The sequence below is a fragment of the Sorex fumeus genome, unplaced genomic scaffold (genome assembly GCF_029834395.1).
Source record: "Sorex fumeus unplaced genomic scaffold, SorFum_2.1 ptg000058l, whole genome shotgun sequence".
NCBI classification, from domain to species: domain Eukaryota; kingdom Metazoa; phylum Chordata; class Mammalia; order Eulipotyphla; family Soricidae; genus Sorex; species Sorex fumeus.
In genome coordinates this window covers 13,438,908-13,459,553 of record NW_026606115.1, presented here as the reverse complement: position 1 = coordinate 13,459,553, position 20,646 = coordinate 13,438,908, and the positions used below count along the sequence as shown (strand labels likewise).

The 20,646-nt window shown below is 36.3% G+C and overlaps 1 protein-coding gene across 5 annotated transcripts in view; it reads left to right on the top strand.

The window, feature by feature from the left end:
• PAK3 (p21 (RAC1) activated kinase 3) overlaps positions 1-20,646 on the top strand; it is a 365,938-nt gene that overhangs the window by 252,537 nt on the left and 92,755 nt on the right. For all 5 annotated transcript variants that reach the window (XM_056125834.1, XM_056125833.1, XM_056125831.1 and 2 more), the window contains one exon: positions 6,596-6,797. In XM_056125834.1, coding sequence (XP_055981809.1) covers positions 6,623-6,797 — 175 coding nt within the window. In that variant the 5' untranslated portion in view covers positions 6,596-6,622. The remainder of the gene's footprint in view (positions 1-6,595; positions 6,798-20,646) is intronic.

The following is a 20,646-nucleotide window of genomic DNA, read 5'->3' as shown; positions in this document are numbered from 1 at the left end:
ATTGCTTCAACCCATACCCCTGCCTTTATTAGATCATAATTTTATATCTGCTAGTCTTTTGTTGTCCAAAGGATACAAGTAGAAATGTGTACTTTGCTGGAAAAATGTGCAAATAAAGTTATATTTGAAAGTGAACAAGAATATAGATAGGTGGGTTTTCTATGAAATTATCAGATCTGATGAAAACATTTAGTTCAGTTGCTTATGATAATAGATAGCATTGCAAGTTGTAGGACTAGTATTACTGGATCCTCGCCCTTCATGCCCCTGGGTAAAGCAACTGTGGCAAATGGGCACAATGGGCATTTTTGTTGCAGACACTTCAATATGTGTGCCATAGTATGATTTGTACCAGGTTAACCATAGTGTAATTGATTTCTCATCTTTATCTATGACTTCCAGAAAATGCAAGTTGATGCTTTCTTCCTTAGCTTACTCAGCATTCCCTGAGTGTCTAGCTTGGCACAGCACTGATTAAGAGACTGCATTTTGGAGGAATGAGATAATAATGACAGCTAATTATAGTACCTAGTTATTTCATCTAAAGATGTTGTGCATCTTGATAAAAGTTTTTCTCTAAAATGTTTTTTTCAGTAAATATCTCCTTGGGCAGGTAAATGAAGGTGCTGTACTTTTGTGTTTGTGTATATATCTCTGTGTGCATTTGGGAGATGAGATAGAGACAGGAAAAGGAAAGAGGAAGGAGAGAAATTATTTTAGTACTCTGAAAAGGGATATTCAGACACCTTTGGTATTAAGAGACAAAAAACATTCTAATTTTGATGAATTTCAATTATAATTACAGAACATTGGTAAACCACATTACATCCCTAAGGCTAGATAAAAAATATACACCATCCAAAGAAGCCATTTAAATTGTTTCTAAAGTCATAACCAAGAATGACATCAGGATGTGAAATGATACAAATTGTTGCTAGTTGTTCACTAAAGCTGTTTCCCTACAATGCTAAAGGCCGAGTATTAAAAATGGTCTGCATCTAGATCCAATGTGCCATTTCACTTGCAAGTGTCTTTTTTGTTTTTTGGGTTTTTTTGTTTTGCTTTTAGTTTTTGGCCCACACCCAATGATCAGTGGTTACATTTGATTGTGGACTCAGGGATCATTCCTGGCAATGCTTGGGAGACCATATGAGGGCTGGTATTGAATCCTAATTGGCTACAGGCAAGGCAAACACCCAATCAGCTGTATTTTCTCTCCAGCCCTCGCTTACAAGTTTCTGTTAAATAACATAAATGAACAGCAACGGTTAAACTTTAAAGTTGTTTTGATTAAATTCCTGGAGAATAATTGTGCTTTTGTACAATTCTTGAAATGGAGCCTGCAGCCATCCCAAACAAAATAGTCCCCTTTATTTGTTTATTTCTTTTTACTTTTTTGGGTCATACCTGGCGATGCACAGGGGTTACTCCTGGCTCATGCACTCAGGAATTACTCCTGGCGGTGCTCAGGGGATCATATGGGATGCTGGGAATCGAACCCGGGTTGGCTGCATGCAAGGCAAACACCCTACTTCTGTGCTATCGTTCCAGCCCCCAAAATAGTCCCCTTTAATATCTTGAAAATAATGACATCATAGACAGATTGAACTAGCAACCCATTAATACTATCCTTTGTAGAAAGCTGTCTCAAGAGAGGGACCCAGCTTAGTAAATTTTCCTTGTTTACAAACATAGAATAATAGAATCTCCTTTTTTTACATTTGTAGAATCATTGGAGAACCTCCTACGTGAGAAACAAATACATTAACAGCCAGGCTTCCTTACAGATCCCTATTCTTTCTCCATTGGATATCTAAAAGTGTGTTTTAAAGGTAGAGCCAAAGATAGCAAAAGATTCTTTTGTCAACAAATAGATATTATATAAAATTATTAGAAGACAAAGATTGGTTGTATCTTAAGATGGGGTATTAAAGAACTGAAGTATTAGAATAACTTAAAATCCAAAATGTCTAAGCATCTAAGTAAAGGAATTACTATTTGCTTCATGCTTCATCTTCCTAATATGGAATTTGTCAGATTACTCAGCTTCATTTCATCTCTGGAAAAGTTTTATTTTTACTTCACTAAACCCCTCATGAAGTATAGTAACTTAAAATTAATTCATTTTCTGGACAATGGAACGGTGTGTTTTGTAAGTTGGTTCTCTGGCAGAATGCATGCCATATAATAGAAAGTGTGTAGTGTTGAGATTTTAGTTGTAGCTTTCTAATGTTATAATGGAAAAGATAGTTTGAATTTATATGAAGTAACCTCTTTGTTCTAAACTAAAGTATACCTAGTCAAATAAGATCAGGGTAATCAGACTGCCTCAAAAGAAGAAAGACTTATACCTTTTCGGTTTCTGTCCATAGGGTAATTAGGTACCACATTTGATCTTAGCCAAAAGGCAGAGAAGCAATGCATAGGGTAATTAGGAATAACAAAAATGCTACTGTGACCACACCTATTTATCACTAAGGAGCCAATTATTTTCAACTGCAGTGCCACAGACACACTCGAACCTTCAACAGCCCAGAATCTTACTTGGCTCATTATACAAAATCAGTTTTATATATAATTTTTGAATAGGCTATTAACCAAGAATGTGTATCATGTGTGAGTCCCTGGATTCTATCCCCAGTACAATAAATAGGCCATACATGTTATCTGACTTGTCATCTTTAATATGTCATAAGAAAATATGTATCAATCAGAATATAGTGGCTCTTCATTACCCACATTTATTTCTATTTAGAAGTTTTTCATATTGGGTTGGAGTGATAGTACAGTGCGTAGTGCCTTACACGCAGCTGATCCAAATTCAGTCCTCAGTATCCCATATGGTCCGGTCCCCTGATCACCACCAGAAGTAATTTCTGAATGAGAGCCAGAATTGACCCCTGAGAATCTCAAGGTGTAACACAAAAAGCAAAAATAAAAATAGTTTTTCTAATTGAGTTCACTTGCAATTATTGAAATTTTATTTAGGCAAGTAGTTGGGTCCCACCTGGAGGTGCTTAGGGCTCTGTGCTAATAAATGACTCCTGATGGTGCTGAGGGGATCATATGCTGTGCTGGGGATTGAATTGGGGTCAGCAATGTGCAAGGCACTTACCTTATTTTACCTCTAAATTGTCTCTCCTCAACTTGAAAATTTCTTTATTTCCACTAAACTAGAATTGGTATCGCAAAACTTTAAATAACAATTCCTCATAATCTGGCATTATTTTTAAACCCAGGAAAGAATACCAGTTTTTAAAAATGAGTACTTTGGGGCTGGTGTGATAGTCCAGTGGGTAAGGCATTTGCCTTGCACGTGGCCAACCCAGGTTCAATTCCTAGCACCACATAAGGTCCCCAAACACTTCAAGGAGTGATTCCTGAGTGCCCAGCCAGAAGTAAGCCCTGAGGACGGTCAGGTGTGGCTAGAATACCCCAGACCAACAAACAAAAGAGTTTGTTTCTGGTGACAAATTTTCCTCAGTGACTTAAATTGAAACCATACATCTGTTCAGTACAAAATAATTTGCCAATGATTAAATTAGACTTTTTGTTTTGTTTTGGTTTGGTTTTTGGGCCACACATGGCAAAGCTCAGCGGTTACTCCTGGCTCTGTATTCAGAAATTATACCTGAAGGGCTCTGGGGACTATATGGGATGCCGGGGATAATATCCCAGTCCACCGTATGCAAGGCAAACACCCTACTGCTGTGCTACCAGTCTGGCCCCAGTGAGATCAGTCTTAAACTTTTTTTCTGGGGAAACAATACATTCAGAAGGACAAAAATAAAAATACAAAAAATATAAACTCATTATCACTTGTTTTGTATTTAAAATATTTACTAGTACCAGAAATATCTATGAATAAACTTTACCCTTGACATCAGAATTACTTTGATATGTGTGGTACTTTCATCCATAGAAGAAAACAGGATGATCCAGTTGATGACAAAACATTTAGACTGAGGATTTCACTATTATAATTACATAGGACAAATATGGTATTGATCTTAAAATAACATAAGACATGGTATTGGGCAAGAACAAAAATAGCAATCTCGTGTCCAAATCCAAATCAAGCCAATTGTTAGTTGGCTGTTACCCATGAAGATAGAGCAGCTACTGATATTAACCTGTGCTCCCATTGTTCATCAATTTGCTCGAGCGGGCCCAGTAACGTCTCAATCGTGAGACTTGTTGTTACTGTGTTTGGCATATTGAATATGTCACAGGTAGCTTGCCAAGCTTTACTGTGCAGGCGAGATACTCTTGGTAGCTAGCTCGGCTCTCTGAAAGGGGCGGAGGAATCGAACCCTGATCAGCGGGCTGGCCACATGCAAGGCAAATGCCCTCCTGCTGTGCCATCACTCCAACCTGATAGTAACCTAATCTTGAATATTTAAAAGTTGTATATTTTTGAGAGAATCTAGGTCATAATAAAATTAAAAATTATTCCAAGTAATATTTAACTTACTGAAAATAATAAATATTGTAATCACCGAACAGAAGAAGAAGAATATATATAAATAAGAAGAATAGTTATAGATTGGTGGTAGGGAAAGAATATGGGAACACTGGTGGAAGGAAGTTGATGCTGGTGGTGGTGGAATTGGTATTGAAATATTATATGCCTAACACTTAACTATCAATAACTTTTTAACTTATGGTTCTTTAAAATTATTTATAAAAGGTAAAGTTATAGATAATATCTCATTGTATCAAAAAATGAGGAGGCCCCTTTTTATTGCTGTAGAGTTGTTAATAGTAAATTATTGGAATAATGTGGTATCTTGTGTTGGAGACTTCTTATGCTTCTCAGTCAGCACAAGTACATATTTGATGATTGTTTAGTGATTCTTTTGTATTGGTATTTTATTTTTCTCATATTCAAATTGGAGATTAACTTCGGAAGGTACTACCAATCCTAGTTTGAGATGGCACATTTTAGGGCCCTAATAGAAGGACTTGAATTAAAATAGGAAAGCAGCTGGAAACAGAAGTGTTTCCTTGAGGAGTCCATGCTTTCTGACAGCACGGCTCACTGTATACTCCCAGTGGAATGAAATCCAAATATACATGGCCCAAAGCATAAGATAATAAAGTGCAATGAAATTTAGAGCAGGTCAGTAGCCAAAACATAAATTTGTTCTTTCAACCTTTCCAGGATACAATGTTCAATCATTTTGTTCCCTTTCCTTTAGCTACAGTTGCTGGGACTACTAGAATTTTTAGTGTGTTCCCAAAGACAGTAGTATATATACACAAATGAAAAATGTTGTTTTACTTGTCTGATAAACCAGTCAAGTAAAACAACAGCAATAAAAAGGGGAAATGAGTAATTTGTTTCTTGTGGAATTTTTTTTTTAGATTTATATTAGTGAAACACCATGAGGTAAAGTTGTAGATTTACAAAATTTTTGTGCTTGTGTTTCAGTTATACAATTATCTAATACCCATTCCTCCACCAGTGCCCATTCTCCACCACCAATGATCCCAGTATCCCTCCAACCCCCTATCCCCCCCCGCCCCAATCCTACCCTGCCTCTGTGGCAGGGCATTCCCCTTTGTTCTCTCTCTCCTTTTGGGTGCTGTGGTTTGCAAAAGAGGAATTGAATGGCAATCATGTTAGGTCTAAAGTCTACTCTCAGCACACATCTCCCATCCTGGGAGGATCCTCCCAACACCCTTTATTTGGTCCTCACTTCTCTATCTGAGCTGCCTTTTCTCCTAGCGTGTGCGGCTGGCCTCCAAGCCATGGAGTGAACCTCCTGGTACTTATGTCTGCTGTTCTTGGGTGTTAGTCTCCTATTTTGTTACTTTATGTTCCCCAGATGAATGCAATCTTTCTATGTCTGTCCCTCTCTTTCTGACTCATTTCACTTAGCATGATACTTTCCAAGTAGTACCACTTGTACATAAATTTCATGACTTCATCTTTTCTAACAGCTACATAGTACTCCATTGTGTAGATGTACCAAAATTTCCTTAACCAGTCATCTATTCTTGGGCATTCAGTTTTTTTCCATATTCTAGCTATTGTAAACAGTGCTGCAATGAACAAACAAGTGCAGATGTCACTTTGACTATACTTTTTTGTCTCTCTGGGATATATTCCCAGGAGTGGTATTGCTGGGTCAAATGGGAGCTCAGTTTCTAAATTTTTGAGAATCATCCATACTGTTTTCCAAAAGGGCTGAACCAGTTGGCATTCCCATCTGGTGGCAAATTTTCCCCAATGAATAAAGACCATGGATCAAATTTTTAATATCTTCAGGATAGAATTTTAAAAACACGTTGCATATTATTTATAAGAGGATAATAGAAAAGTAGTTCCGTTGTGGAAAAAGGTAATGTGCCTTTTATGTTTGTATATACATTTTAAAAGGTTATTATTCCTTCACTAGCCTCTTAGGACATTTGCATCATTGGTTTTTGGATAAGCAGTTCCCTTTCCTTTAAATAGAAACTCAAAAGAAATGGGTAACACAAAACAACAATGTGAGGGCAATGTTTTGTTCTAAAAATGCTAGAATTTCTATATTTATTAGGTGTTTTTCAGATCTACCCATAACTCCTGCTTTTTCCTTTTCTTCAGGAGCTGTGCATTCAGTTATAACTGAAAATGTCTGATAGTCTGGATAATGAAGAGAAGCCCCCAGCTCCCCCACTGAGAATGAATAGTAACAACCGAGATTCTTCAGCACTCAACCACAGCTCCAAACCACTTCCCATGGCCCCTGAAGAGAAGAATAAGAAAGCCAGGCTTCGCTCTATCTTCCCAGGAGGAGGGGATAAAAGTAAAGTATCAGTGGTTGGGCATTGAAAAGGGGCCAGTTTATTCTTTAATTGTCACTCTCTTTCTTGTATAGTCATTTCTTAAGCATTAGCTATTCAGGCCCTGCCTGATCTTTACATCTATATCTTGGAAGGTTGAATTTTGTCAGAGAATATTTGATTGACTTACTGCTGTCTTTTCTTTTCACAAAAAATTAAGGTGACAAGTCAACGCTAACCATAGCAGTAGTACTGTCTTGAATATATAAAAACTGACTTTCCTATAACTTAGGGGATAATTTATAGTAATCCCTTTATAACAATTTTTTCCTTATTGGTTGTTTGAGTATAGGTGGTCTTACTTGTGTATACCTCTTATATTGCTCTGAAGAGTTTGAATTGAGTATGTGGGAGTCAGTCCCATTTGCTACATTATTGTTATACTGATTATATCACAAGGTGGAAAGAAACTACTGGGTGATTTGTTTCCTCATCCTTCTTCCAGCTGTTTCCTAAATAGTCAGTCCTATTCACATTGAGTTTCATGACAATATATTATCATTGACTTATGTTCATAGTACTATTTGTTGCTAAAATATCACGTGCTTATGCTTTGTAACTCTAGTGGATATAAAATCTCTAGTAAATAACATTCAGGTTGCATTATTAGCATAAAATTAAACATGGCTTCTGTAAATATGACTCTTAAGTCACAAGAGAGTGAAATAAAAAAAAGAGCAGCAGCAGCACAGAAAGTTGCTAAAAGGAAAAGAAGAGTGATGTCATTAGAAGAGAAAAGAGATATTCTTGATCTGCTTCTTCAGGGTAAAACAAATAGCTTTGTAGGTCGCTTGTATGGTGTTAATGAGTCTACAATTCGTTCCATTAAGAAGGCAGAAAGTTTTATTAGAGCCAGTGTTGACTCTTGTGCAAATAAATCACTTAAAAGATGCTTTATCCCTCATGATCCAAGAATGGAAAAGATAGAAATGATGTTAAACCTTTGGATTGAAGACAAGCACAAGTATAATGAATCACTTTCTATCCAAGGGATCTATGATCGTGCAAGAGGAGTTTTTAAAGACATGTTTTCAGAAACTGAAGTGGGTTCAGAGAAAAACTTAACTGGAAGCAAGGGATGGTTTGATAAATTTATGGTGCCCCATGACCCGGAGACCCAGTCTCCCATGACAGTGACACCAAAGAAAGATTCACTAGATCCTGCAACAGTTCCTGTATTATATCCACCACAACTGCAGAAAGTGATTATTGAAGGGGATTATCTACCTGCACAAATCTTTGGTGCCGTTGAAACTGCCATGCTTTGGAAGCCTCTGAATAATCCCACTTGTCCTGTTGTAGAACAAGAACCAACTGATGCTGACATGAAGTCAGCAAAAACAGAGAGGCTGACACTTTTGTTTTGTGCCAATACTTCAGGTCACCTCATAGTGAAACCATTGCTGCTCTACAGAAAATTATGCCCCAATCTTCTTAGGGGAAAAAATCGAGCCAAGTTTCCAGTGTATTGGCGTGCAAACAGAAAAACCTGGATGACTCCTTCTCTTCTTAAGGAATGGTTTGAGAGGTGTTTTCTTGTAGAAGTTCAAGATTACTTAAAGCAAAAAAATCTTGAGTTTAAAGTTCTACTGATTCTTCACAGTCCCTTTGGCACCTCAGATGCATTTGCTAATGAACATCCTAATGTTAAGATTGTCTTTATCACTAGTTGTGTGTCTCAGATTCTTGAGCCCTTAGATCAGTGTTTGATCCAACCATTCAAGAAGACTTATGCCAAACTAATGTATAATTTTGTGGTTCAAAATCTTGCAAAAGTTCCTCTGTCTGAAGATCCCAGTGCATGGGATTCCTATACCATCACTAATGCCGTATTTTTAATAAAGGAAGCATTAAATAGCTTATCAGAACCTGTCATTAATGTCACCTGGGAGAAGATTTGGCTCGAGATGGTGAAATACCTCTCGACAATCCCTTCCGAAGACAAAGACTCTTTGGATCAAGAAGAACCTATGGATGAGGATGAACAATTGATGCAGATGCAATCCTCAACTGAAGCTGAACCTGAATTTGTTAACACTGATTCAAGTGATACCATGTTACTAAAGGAAACTTCAGGAAACTTCCGGTACCCCAGATGTGACTGTCATAAAAGTTGGAGAAGATAATTAAGATGATAGGGGAGATAAATGGTTATAAGCAACAAAAAGGCTTAAATAATTTAGCAGAATTCTGTAAAAACATATTATGACATTTTCAAAAATTGTATTGGACAGACACCATCTTCAGCAGAGCTTAAAACATCAATACTACTAGTTAATTTTTTTTTTGCTTAACAGCTAATCAGCTGTCTTCAGACAAATCTTGGATGATTTCATTGAACTCAATAAAAACTTCGCTAAATGTCTTTTTAAGGCAGCACATTTGGAAGAAAGTAATTTTGGAAGTGCCAAAATCAGATACTGCTATATAAATACTCTTGCTGGATAGCTGATAAGCTGTCTTCATAATTTGATTTGAGTTGAAGTCTATACAGAAGTGTTAAGGTGTCTTCAAGAAAGATAGAAAATATCTTCAAGGAGCCAAAGTCATTAAGTTGGATCAGTTAAATTTACTTGCTTGAAAGACTAAAACCACAAGCAAGTTGTTATAATTTCAGGATTGGACTTAAATGACCTCAAGGGCAAAGAGATCCTTGATTTGAACTGTCAATCCATTTCTGGTCATTAGTTCATTGTCATTCCCATCTTCCACAGCCATGGCAAATGGTACATCTTTATCACCTCTGGAAATCTCCTGATGATCTAAATGAAAACTGTAGAGCCTATCAGTTTTACTAATTTAAGCTATGTAAACTCTCATTCTTTTAATGTAATGTACTATTGTTTTGTTTCACTGCACAGAACTATATGAGCTTTCAAGAGTTCATGTGACCTCACTTCCCCTGCCATATTTCTTTTATCTGCCAAAATAATTTCCTCAACAGAATTCTCCTACTTAGGGGGTTGTTCAGGAAACGGACCCTAATAGGTAAGAAGGGTTCACTGTTTTCATGTTTTTCCTCTAGATGACTGCCTATGGTTACACCTTCATCATTCTTGAACAAAGTGAGAGAGTTCTGTATTTGAACTCTAGAGACCTGAGTTAGAGTCCTGGTCTGTCATTTCTTAGTATGACTTTGGACTAGTCACTTAGTTTCTCTGAGCCTGTCTCATCCTCTGCTAAATTAAGATAGTAATACTTGGCCTACCTCACAAAGTAGTTTTGATAATCAAATGAAATTCTATCAGAGTATACTATTAAAGAAAAAAGTGCCATGCAATTGTGAGGTATTATGTTTGTATCATTCTGACATTACAAACAGCCAAATACTAGATTTTAGAATCTTTTTTTAAGTAACTTTGACCATAACTGGAATTTGTATGTATAGTAAGTTTAAAAAGAAAATTAAAATTGCCCATAATTTCACAGCCAAATATAACTAACTGGATGGTATTTTTCCTTCTAGTCCCCGTTCTCTCATCACATCGAAAGTGTCATTATCAAAGACATAAAAAATAAAGATAAGCTTACAAAAATAACCCATATTCACAAATCCCAGAAACAGTGTTAACATTTTCGTGGATTAGTTTTAGACATTTTTAGCTATATGTGCACATATACTTTTTACATAATTAATATAATATATACACTTTTACATCCTGCTTTTACCCTTACCATTCCTATCATATTTTCTTTCATCAAGAAAGTTCATAAGTGGTATATAAATACTTCATCACATAGTGGCATCCTGTTTTATTTAACATTTTCTTTTGTTGGATATTTGAGGTCATTTCCAGTTTTTTTGTCATAAACAATGTCACAGTGTCTACTTAGTTAAATGAAAAAATACTTTGATTACAGCAGAGGCTTTTTGTTTGTTCTAATAAATCTCTTTAATAGTTACATTTTATTGACTGAATGGAACTTTAAGAGGCAGGTAGAAGAATAATAGTAGTACACATGTTATTTTAAGATGGTTGAAGATCTTTGTTTGAAGACTGTTCCAATAATTAAATCTTGGTGTTGGAAAAAATTAGGAGAGACAATTTGCCACCATTTATTATATCTTACTATGGAAAAGGTTTTAGAATTTAGACCAGGACATATTGAATAAGTGGTTTGATTTTATTTTATGAACCCTGTGAAGTTTGGGGCTGTTCAGGTTTCTCTTTTGTTGGCTGCTAGAAAGCTTGGAGCCAAATATGAATGGCCTATGCATAGCACTTATAATGGGCCCCTATGGTATGTATGCACTTTGTATTCACTTTCTTATATTTTTGTTTTTTTTTCTTTTGCTTTCTTATCTACTTTGAATTTATGCAATCATAATGTATTTTTTGTATTTTGTGTATACCACCTGCTATTCATTTTGGAGTAAGGTGGGGAATAAATACATGAATGAATAAATATATAAATAAATATATGAATAAATAAACTTATAAGGCAAAGGCAATGAGACAAATGAATCAGCCAGGTCTCTGAAATTGTCATAGTCCTTCTAAAAATAATCGGTGTTAAGGACTTGAAGCGTGGAAGAACATGTGGGAAAAGCAGGTGAGGCTGCATTTGGAGGTGCCATGTTCTGTGTAATGTCTGTCTTCTGAAGTGTGCTATGTCTTGTGTCTTGTGCTGCACTTAAGCATTAGGTGTGTTTCAGAGGACATGCAATGTTCTGTGAAGGGCTATGTCTTTAGAGAGCACAGTTCGTGTGTATTTTGTGTTTGGGTATTCCAGAGAAATTTGGGAGCCAGTCAGCCTGGGAATAAAGTGAAGTCCCCTTTTCCTGAAAGACTAGGAGGTTGTAGTTGGATATTAAATCAAGATAAATAGGAAGTTCTCTATCATTTAATGACTAGTTTTTGGATGCCAAGCTATATAACAGACACTTCACATATATATTCTGTATTATCCATGTTTTACAGATGAGGCCATTTAAACTCAAAACTTTAAGGAATTGACCAAGAGACATATAGCAAATTAGAGAAGCCAGATGTCTCCCAAGTCTCTCTGACTAAACCCTGTGCTTGTTCTACTTTATCACACTGCTTTGCAACAGGACAAAGGGAATATGGTAAACTACATTTCTAGCATCCACAAGGCAGCGGGGCTTTTGCTTTTCTTAAGAAGATGGCAATGTGATTTGAAAACTCTGAATTTCAGTAAAGGGATTTTTTTCACCTCGGAAGGAAAAATAAAACCTTTTCATCTCTTTTTAAATAAGAAATGATGTGAGAAAATTTTATTAACAGTAGGATGTGCTAACATTTTATTTGGGTGTTCTTGTGGGGTAGATTATCATTTGGTGTGTGTTTTTTACAGGCTTATGTCTTGCTTACTTTAGAAAGTTGAGCTTCAAAATGAGTGTGTTCATATATGTGAAAAACTTCTTAAAGTGCCACATAGTTTTGTTATTGTATTACATATATATTGTCCTAATTTCTAGAGTATGTTATCTTCTATATACACTATACAGCAGGAATAATTGCTGTGCAAATATATTAAAACTCAGTTATATTTTATGGTCTTGTTAATCATATGTTTTGGTCAATGCACATTACTAATATTCATTTAATTAATGCACAATAAAATACTTAGTGTGATAACTAGACTGACCAGTATGCAGTCTTTCTTCAGTGTTGCTGAAGATCCTTTGGGATCTTGCAGCAGCTCAGACTTATATTCATTGCACCAACAAGTGGGAATCTCAGTTGAGGGCTCTGTTATCAGAAAGCCAGAGGTCAGAGACTGCTACATCCTGACTGGTGTTACATTTTTCTTGGCTCTCCAAATTCTACCCATAGAGATCAGCAAGGAGTGCTCTTTGGAGATCACTACCCTGCCCTTTTGGAAGTCTGAGGGGGTATAGCGCCTTGCTTGTCCTATGGGGTCATTTCTGTATCCCAGAAGAGCCTCCTAGAAATTCCCTATGGTTGAACTTTGCAAGAATTGGAATAATGTTGCACTCTATCTACTAAAACATGTGCTTGTACTTCAAGGCTAATAAATGGAGAATTGGACATAAATATGGTAGCTATTAAAACCAGCAAGTTGTCAATGTCAAGAAATATGCAATGCTGAATTGAGAGATGAGTACACTAAAGGAAAGCATAGAGAAATAATTTTAGGAGATAATGTTTGATGGGGATTTTAGGAGTTGGAGAAAATACAAGGAATGGATAGATGAAGGCAGAAGAGAGCTATAACAATCAAAATCCTGCAAGGAGAGGAAAAACCTGATGTTATCTAAAAGGGATGTAAAGCTGCTTTTTCCTTTAAGGCAGGAGACACTTTATTTTTCTTTCCTAAAATTAATATGTATAATTGTTTAAAATATCATGGAATCTCAGTGGTTTAGCATCACACGCTATATATGCATAATACTCACCATTGCTGTTCCAGTGCCATCTCACCACCAAAAAGATAACTCTATCCATTCCATCGCCATCCACTACCTTTTTTTCTCCAGTAACCATTCTAGTTTTTATGGAATCTAGAAGTTTCACCATTTCTTTGCAAGTTTGTTTCATTTTATTGAGTTATGCTTATTTCATGTTAGTGAAATAATAGACAATGTATTTTTGATGACAATTTTAGAGATACTACAATATTCAGAGTACATTCATGTTAGTTATACGTAAGGCAAGTAATATTCCTATTTACAGAAAAGGGTAAAGTTTAGATGCATTGAATGACTTCCACAGTTGCCTCACTTATAGCTAAGCAAGGCAAACCAAGAATTGAAGTCTAATATCTATTAATTTAGTGGTTATTTTTAAATTACTATATTAGCTAGTTACTTACACTATTTTATACTTAACTATAACTATTAAGTCTAGCATCCATCACCAGACCATCACCATACAGTTACAAATAATTTTCCTTGTCATGAGAATTTTCAAGATCTACGTTTTTTTTGGGGCGGGGGGAGTGGCACACCCAGTGGTGCTAAGGGGCTACTATTAGCTGTGCACTCAGAATTACTCCTGTCAATGCTTGGGGATCAAACCTGGTCAGCCACATGCAAGGCAAATGACTTACCCGTTGTACTGTCACTCTGGCCCCACAGATTTACTACTTTGTGAATTACAATACTGTTATTTGGGAGAATTAAGTCTTCATATTATAAAAATTATATAAGCCACTTAGAGTGAAAATATTTAAAAATTGTATTAAAATAGGAAATAATAAGCTGGAAAGATATATAAAACAAGGGTAGTACTTGCCTTGATTGTGGCTGAAAGTGTTTTGATGCCTGGCACCACATAGGGTCTCATGAGCACTGCGAGGAATGATCCCTGAGCACTACTTTTTGTGGCCCACAATCTATTTTTTGTGGCCAAAAAATAAAATAGTAAATAAAAACCACCTGTCATTACTTTAAAAAATACACTTATAATCCATTATTTAAAAGATTTAAGATCTGTGAGGCTGGAGTGATAGCACAGCGGGTAGGGCATTTGCCTTGCACGTGGCCAACCCGGGTTCAATTCCCAGCATCCCATATGGTTCCCTGAGCACCGCCAGGAATGATTCCTGAGTGCAGAGCCAGAAGTGATCCCTGAGCATCGCCAGATATGACTCAAAAAGCAAAAAAAAAATTTAAAAATTTAATATCTCTTCCTTAATAATAAGCATTGATTTACTTCTCAGAATTAGTATATTTTGTTCAAGGTTTAAGCCGAAACAAAAGTGGAATCTCTCCTATAATATTTTACACACCGTTCACTGTCAATTTTTAAAAATTATTCTATCCAACAAGCTCTTTTTATTATTATAAACTTTCTGTTGTAGTTACCACATTGTACTTTCAAGTACATTGTACTTCCAAGCATAATCTCCAGTGGGAAAATTAATTTGAAGGCTTGCAAAATGACATGATTTCTACCACAAAAATTATTTTATTGGATTGGGGTGATAATACAGCAGGTAGGGCATTTGCCTTGCACACAGTCAACCTGGGATTTTTCCCTAGCACCCCATATGGTCTCCCCATCCCATTAGGAGTGATCCCTGAGTGCAGAGACAGGAGTAAGCCCTGAGCACCACTAGGTGTGGTGCTATAACCAAAATAAAAAAGAAAAGAAAAGATCTTTGTGCAAGGGAAAATATATATTTAATAAATCTTAAAGGTAAGAATTTCCTGAGTCCTTTATTATAGTATGTTCCCAAACAATATTTGTTTATAGAGCAGATATGCAAAAGAGTTGAGTCTTATTTGAAGAAATCAGTCCCTCTGGAACTATTATTCTCTTCATGCCTCTTTGACCACTTGAAAGGTTGCTGTTGGTATAGGAAAAATGTTCTTGAACACTCATTCTTACCCAAATACAGAACTTCAAAGCCTTTTCTCTGGAGGGGTATGGCATACGTATTCTTTTACCCACAAATCAGAGGTGGAGTAGAATTGGTTTTTTGAAATTAAAAATACTGTAGTGCTGGGGAAAATATTCAAGTGGTAAAGCATATGGACTCAAGTTCAGTGACCAGCACTGCACCCTTCCTCAACACCAATAGTTGTAGCCCTGGTAGCTTCCAAATGCCAGTGAGTAATGGCACTTATAAAAAATAAAATCATGGGACCAGAGAGATAGTACAGAGGTTAAAGTACTTGTCTTGCTGCAGGCGACCCCAGTTTAATCCCCATCACACCACATAATCCACTGAGCACTGCCAAGAGTGATCTATGAGAAGAGAGACAGGAATAAGTCCTGAGTACTGCCATATATGTCCCAACATCCAAAAAATAAAAATAAAATAACATTCAAAACCACTGTATTTATTCACTTTCCTAGTAGTTTAGCAGACATTTTAGTTTTTTTTTCATTCCACAAAGGTAACTTTTTGTTAATAATCTTGTGGCTGGCTCTTGATGAATTAGAGAAATTAATGGACCATTAGACACACTGAGTTAGAGTGTCCATGTGCCAGGAGACAGTTCAGTGGGATGCACCATACATCTGTGATTCAGTGGGTTCTAGGCTCAATTTTACTCTGCCACTACATGACTAGAACACCTCAGGGTATGTCCCTGGTTGCTCCCAGCAATGCTCAGAAGACCTCCCAAACCACCATAAAAAATAGTGAGCAACTCATTAAAAACATTTGGAATAGATTATCCACTGGAGTTAGATGGCCATTTAAAATACTTCTGCATTCTTCCAACTTGGCTTTTCTAGAATAAAGCTCAAATATAGAGGTGAAAAATAAGCATTTAGTACAATGGATATATGACCCAGCCATTTGAACAGTCTCTGCCAAAAGCAGTTCCTGTTGTGCACATGTTGTTCAGCTGTAGGAATACAATGTTGAATACAAATTGCACCTAGACAGGGAATGTGGGAAAAAGGGTTGCGAAAGAAAAAATGCTAGTGTCAAGATGCATGACCCAGCAGCTCCATCACAAGCCTCTTTTATCTCAAGGGTCTTTGCGGAGGATCTTGGGCTACAGTAAACTCATGGCTAATCTGAACTGCATGTTAAATTTGAGCACATTTGATATCTAATAATTTTAGTCCATTGGCTATCTCAGTTCAAAGTGTATATAAGCATTTAAGTGTTAATAAAAAGCTTCTCTTGAACATGTTTTTAACTATATTACATCACTCAGAAAATATTTATATTCATTTTAATGTGCCTACATCTATAGTAAGTGTATTGGGGGAAACTACATGGAAGGCATGCTTCCCTGTCCTCAGGTAATTTTCAGTCTAGTTATAGAAGTAAAGCACAAACATGTTTATATGAAATGCCCAGTAGAAGATCTTTGAACAGATGTAGTAGTCAGTAGGACTTCCATATTTTCCTTTTCCCTGTTATGTGAAACAGCAACTATAGTGAAGCTTATAGTGAAGCCTATAGACGCCATGCCATATGTATGTACCTAGCACCACACCATTACCTGTTTTGTCTTGAAGAAAACACCTATTATATAATTTGCTGAAAACCCTTTTTCCAACATATTCCTTATTACTACTAAGTTTCAGCTTCTTGATTTTTAGCTCTTTTTATTCTACTGTCCTCTCACTTTGTCAATAACATGCATATTAATGTGCTTACATTACTATTTTTAATTTTTGCTCCTACCATTTTTCCTAGTTGAAATGTGCTACTCCTTACTGCCTATCCATTCTGTAAGACCCATACCTCAAGTCTTACCTCCTTCAGTAAGCCGTCACTGTCTACTACAGATTTCCTTGACATGATAAAGCAATTATACTTTTCATAAATTGGCACTTAATTTTCTTGGGTTATGCCAGTTTCTAATACTTGTTTGCTAAGCTTATTTCCTTAATTAGATCATATATTTAGAATATTTCCTCATGAGCCACCCTTTAATCTTGTCTACACTGATCCACAAGTCTATGTATACATTTTAGCTGGCTCACCGGTTGACTAAAAGGAAAGAAAGCTTGGACAGTGACAAAAAGGAGGATTTCCTTATACCCAGGATTATAAAATGCTTATTACTTTAGAAAAATAACTGCATTAAAATATTATGTAATACCTGTAGCATTTTGTATTAATGTGGTTTTGTATTTTTTAATTATATACCATAACTTTCCATTGACTGCTATTCCATGTGGTTAGTCTAATTTATGTAAGAAAACATTTCTCTGTTTTGTCATTTCTTCTCCTGCATGTTTTTACAAGGAGCTAGAACATTCTAAGAAATATGTGGACTTTACCACATGGCATCCAATGAGAAGGTACAACAAAACTCCTAGGAATTGTAGGAGAAGGTTTCAAGCAGGACAAAAAAGACTTGGTTGACATTTTTCTAAACTACTTTCAGAAAGTAAACAGCATCCCATCCAGCAATTTATTCTGGAAAAAAAATTGACTGATTTGCTATTTCTTTAACTTTGGTTAACCAGGTTGGCAGAGGGTATGCCTGAATGAGAACAGAGTCATCTCTGTTGGTAAGAAAAAACAGTATCATTAACAACTACTACATATGCTGAATCATTTTTTCCTGATTCATCGACAAATATTTGCAAATAGCCATGTCTTGTCTTCACTTATTGAGTCTCATTTCATGCAGTTTAGGTTATTTATTCATTCATTTGCTCATTCACTTATTTAATATTACGGAATCAGATACTGTATGAGATAGGTTCTTAACTACAAAGGTGAATAAATACCAAATTCTTTAAATAATTACTATCATAGTAAGGGAGACAAGTTCATGATTAGAGTTTAGCATGACAAGAACAGTATTGAAGTGAATGGTAAAGAGCATCTATTCAAGACTGAGAAGAGAGGTAGTTAGAAAATGCTTCATGGATGAGGTGACTGCTGAATTCAGGTAAGTCTTAAGTAAGAGCTAGTTTTGCAAGAGGTAGGTAATATTCCAAACAGAAGGAGTAGCTTTATGAAGATGTAGGTATGATATTATTAACTGCAGGTCTATGAATGCACTGAAAGCTGTTATAGAATAGCTAGTTTATAAAGTAGGAGTTCAAGTGTGATGGGAGTTGGAACTATAGAAGTACTTGGGTGCCAGATCCTGAAGGCCTTATACAGTTGAGAACCATTGAATCCGGGGAATGATACCAGGTTTGTGTTTCCAAATATCACTCTATCTCTAGGAGAAGAATGGATTTATAGGAATAGTAAGATGGAAGGATATAAAGCCGTCCGAGTCATGCAGGTGAAAAGTGATGGTGTTCTGATCTTATGTTCAGTATCAATAATAATAAGAGATACAGGAAGGGTAGTATTTAGAAGAATTCATAGAGTTGGGCAGCTAATGGTGAGGGGAGGAATAGCGGAAGAATTGTAGTTTCTTGTTTTAAGTAAGTAAAGGTGATGATACGTTAGTTTGCTTTGGAAAATACTTTGCAGAGCCAGAAAAGCCTTCAATTATAAATGTTTAATAGGCAGGTAACTCAGTGGGGTTGGAAGGCAGCAGAGGTTAGAGCTGGGGGTACACATGTGGAATTACTAGTGTAGATGGCAATTGAAACCATGCAAATAGCAAATTTGACCCAAGGGTGTCCCCAAGTTATATTATGAAGAGACGAGGACCTAGAAGAGCTTCTAGGGAATACTACTTGTGGAGTCAACACAAGACTTTTAAGTATTAGAATAAATTCTGGTGCTTGATCTTCAAGCCTATGTTCTCATCTGAACACATATTTTACTTGCTTGCCTCTCTTTCTTTGCTTTCTTATTTCCATTCTGAAGAATCCTGTGTTCTCTTGAACATGTACTTCTCTCTTTATCTCCCCTCACATCTTTATAAATAACGTTCAATAAAAACTATCTTGCTTCACCAAAAAAGAATAATGCATTTTAGGGAGAATTATGTGACAGGAGGTGGGAGGGTTATTTCAAAAAGGCATGTATTCAACAATGTCATTTTTACTGAGGTCAGTATTTGGAAGCACCAAAATCTAGTCATTGAATGAGACTTATGTATAACTTCAGCAACTCATTTCCATCATTTGGGGAAGTGAGAGGTACAGAAATCTTGATTGCCTTATCCAGTTTAAGTCAAGGGGAAAAAATTGAGATTCATTCACAACTAAAGAAGGATATAAGGTAACAAACGGTGTTTTTTTTAGAAAAAGAATTATCCATATGCCTTTTAAGCCACATATGAGAGGGAGAGATTGCTGATAGAAGAAGTAGATAATTGATGACATACTGGGCTCTCAAACACCAGTATAGAGATAAGCCCTAGGTGAAAGAAGAGGACACCGCTTATATAGAGACATGAGTAGGAGAAAATACTACTGATGGAAGTAAAATCACAGACACGAGAGAAGATGTAAAGTCAAAGGAGTTCCAACCCAATGGCCTACATTTTTCTCAATGAAGTAGAAGGATAATCTGCTGAATAATATGCTGAAAGTAAGGAAGAGAGGGCAAAGCAGAAAATTGAAAGGGGAAAGGAAGTTGGGATAGGGCAAGAAAATAATGCTAAATTATGATTTCCCAACTATTATGTTACCAGTACAGTAAGCTTCAGTCAGTATAACTAAGTGATATTTCCTCCCAACAACTCTTGGAAACTTCTGCAGTGAAGTGGAGAAATTTCATTTCTGGATTCTGTCCAGGTAACTTATTTATTTGAGGGGGAGGGCATACCTGGTGGTGGATTTTGGGGCTTGCTCCTGGCTATGTACTCAGGGTACCATCTGCAATGCCATGGCTGATAGCATGTTAGACAAGTGCCTTACACCCTGTAGTATTTCTCCAGACCATGTCAGGTGACATTTTGCAGTAGTGAAAGTTAAAAAGCAAGATTTCCCAGTACAATGGCTTAAGAACAATTTAAATAATGAACTATAGAACCTAAATCAAATAGAAATGGAGAAATTGGCTAAAAATGGAGGAGTTAAAGGACAGCCATATTTTTAGATCAAATAAACAAAATATAAATGGACTTGACAGTAAGAAAGCAAGCAAGATGAGAAAGCTCTCTAAGCTCAGAGAATGAGACAGCAGGGTGAAGTATTTCAGAGAAAGGGTCATTCTGTATAATAAAAGGACCTATAACTGGTTCTCCACTCTATCAGCACATTTGTGAGGCTTAGTAACGCTTCAAACCAACATATCAGAAGTTCTGATATACATTATGTTCTAAATACATAGGTGTTTTATGCCTACAGGTTAGTCTGATGAGTCGTTGTGATTGAGGACTAGTGATTTAGACTAGTGTTTCTTAACTGAGGACCACATGTTCTCCTGTAATGCCCCAGGATATTCCAAGAGGGTCACAGGTGAAAATATTATAAATGGGAAACCATGACATGAAACTAGGGAGCCAACCAGTAGGACAGGGGAACCACAGGAAAGAAACAAGGT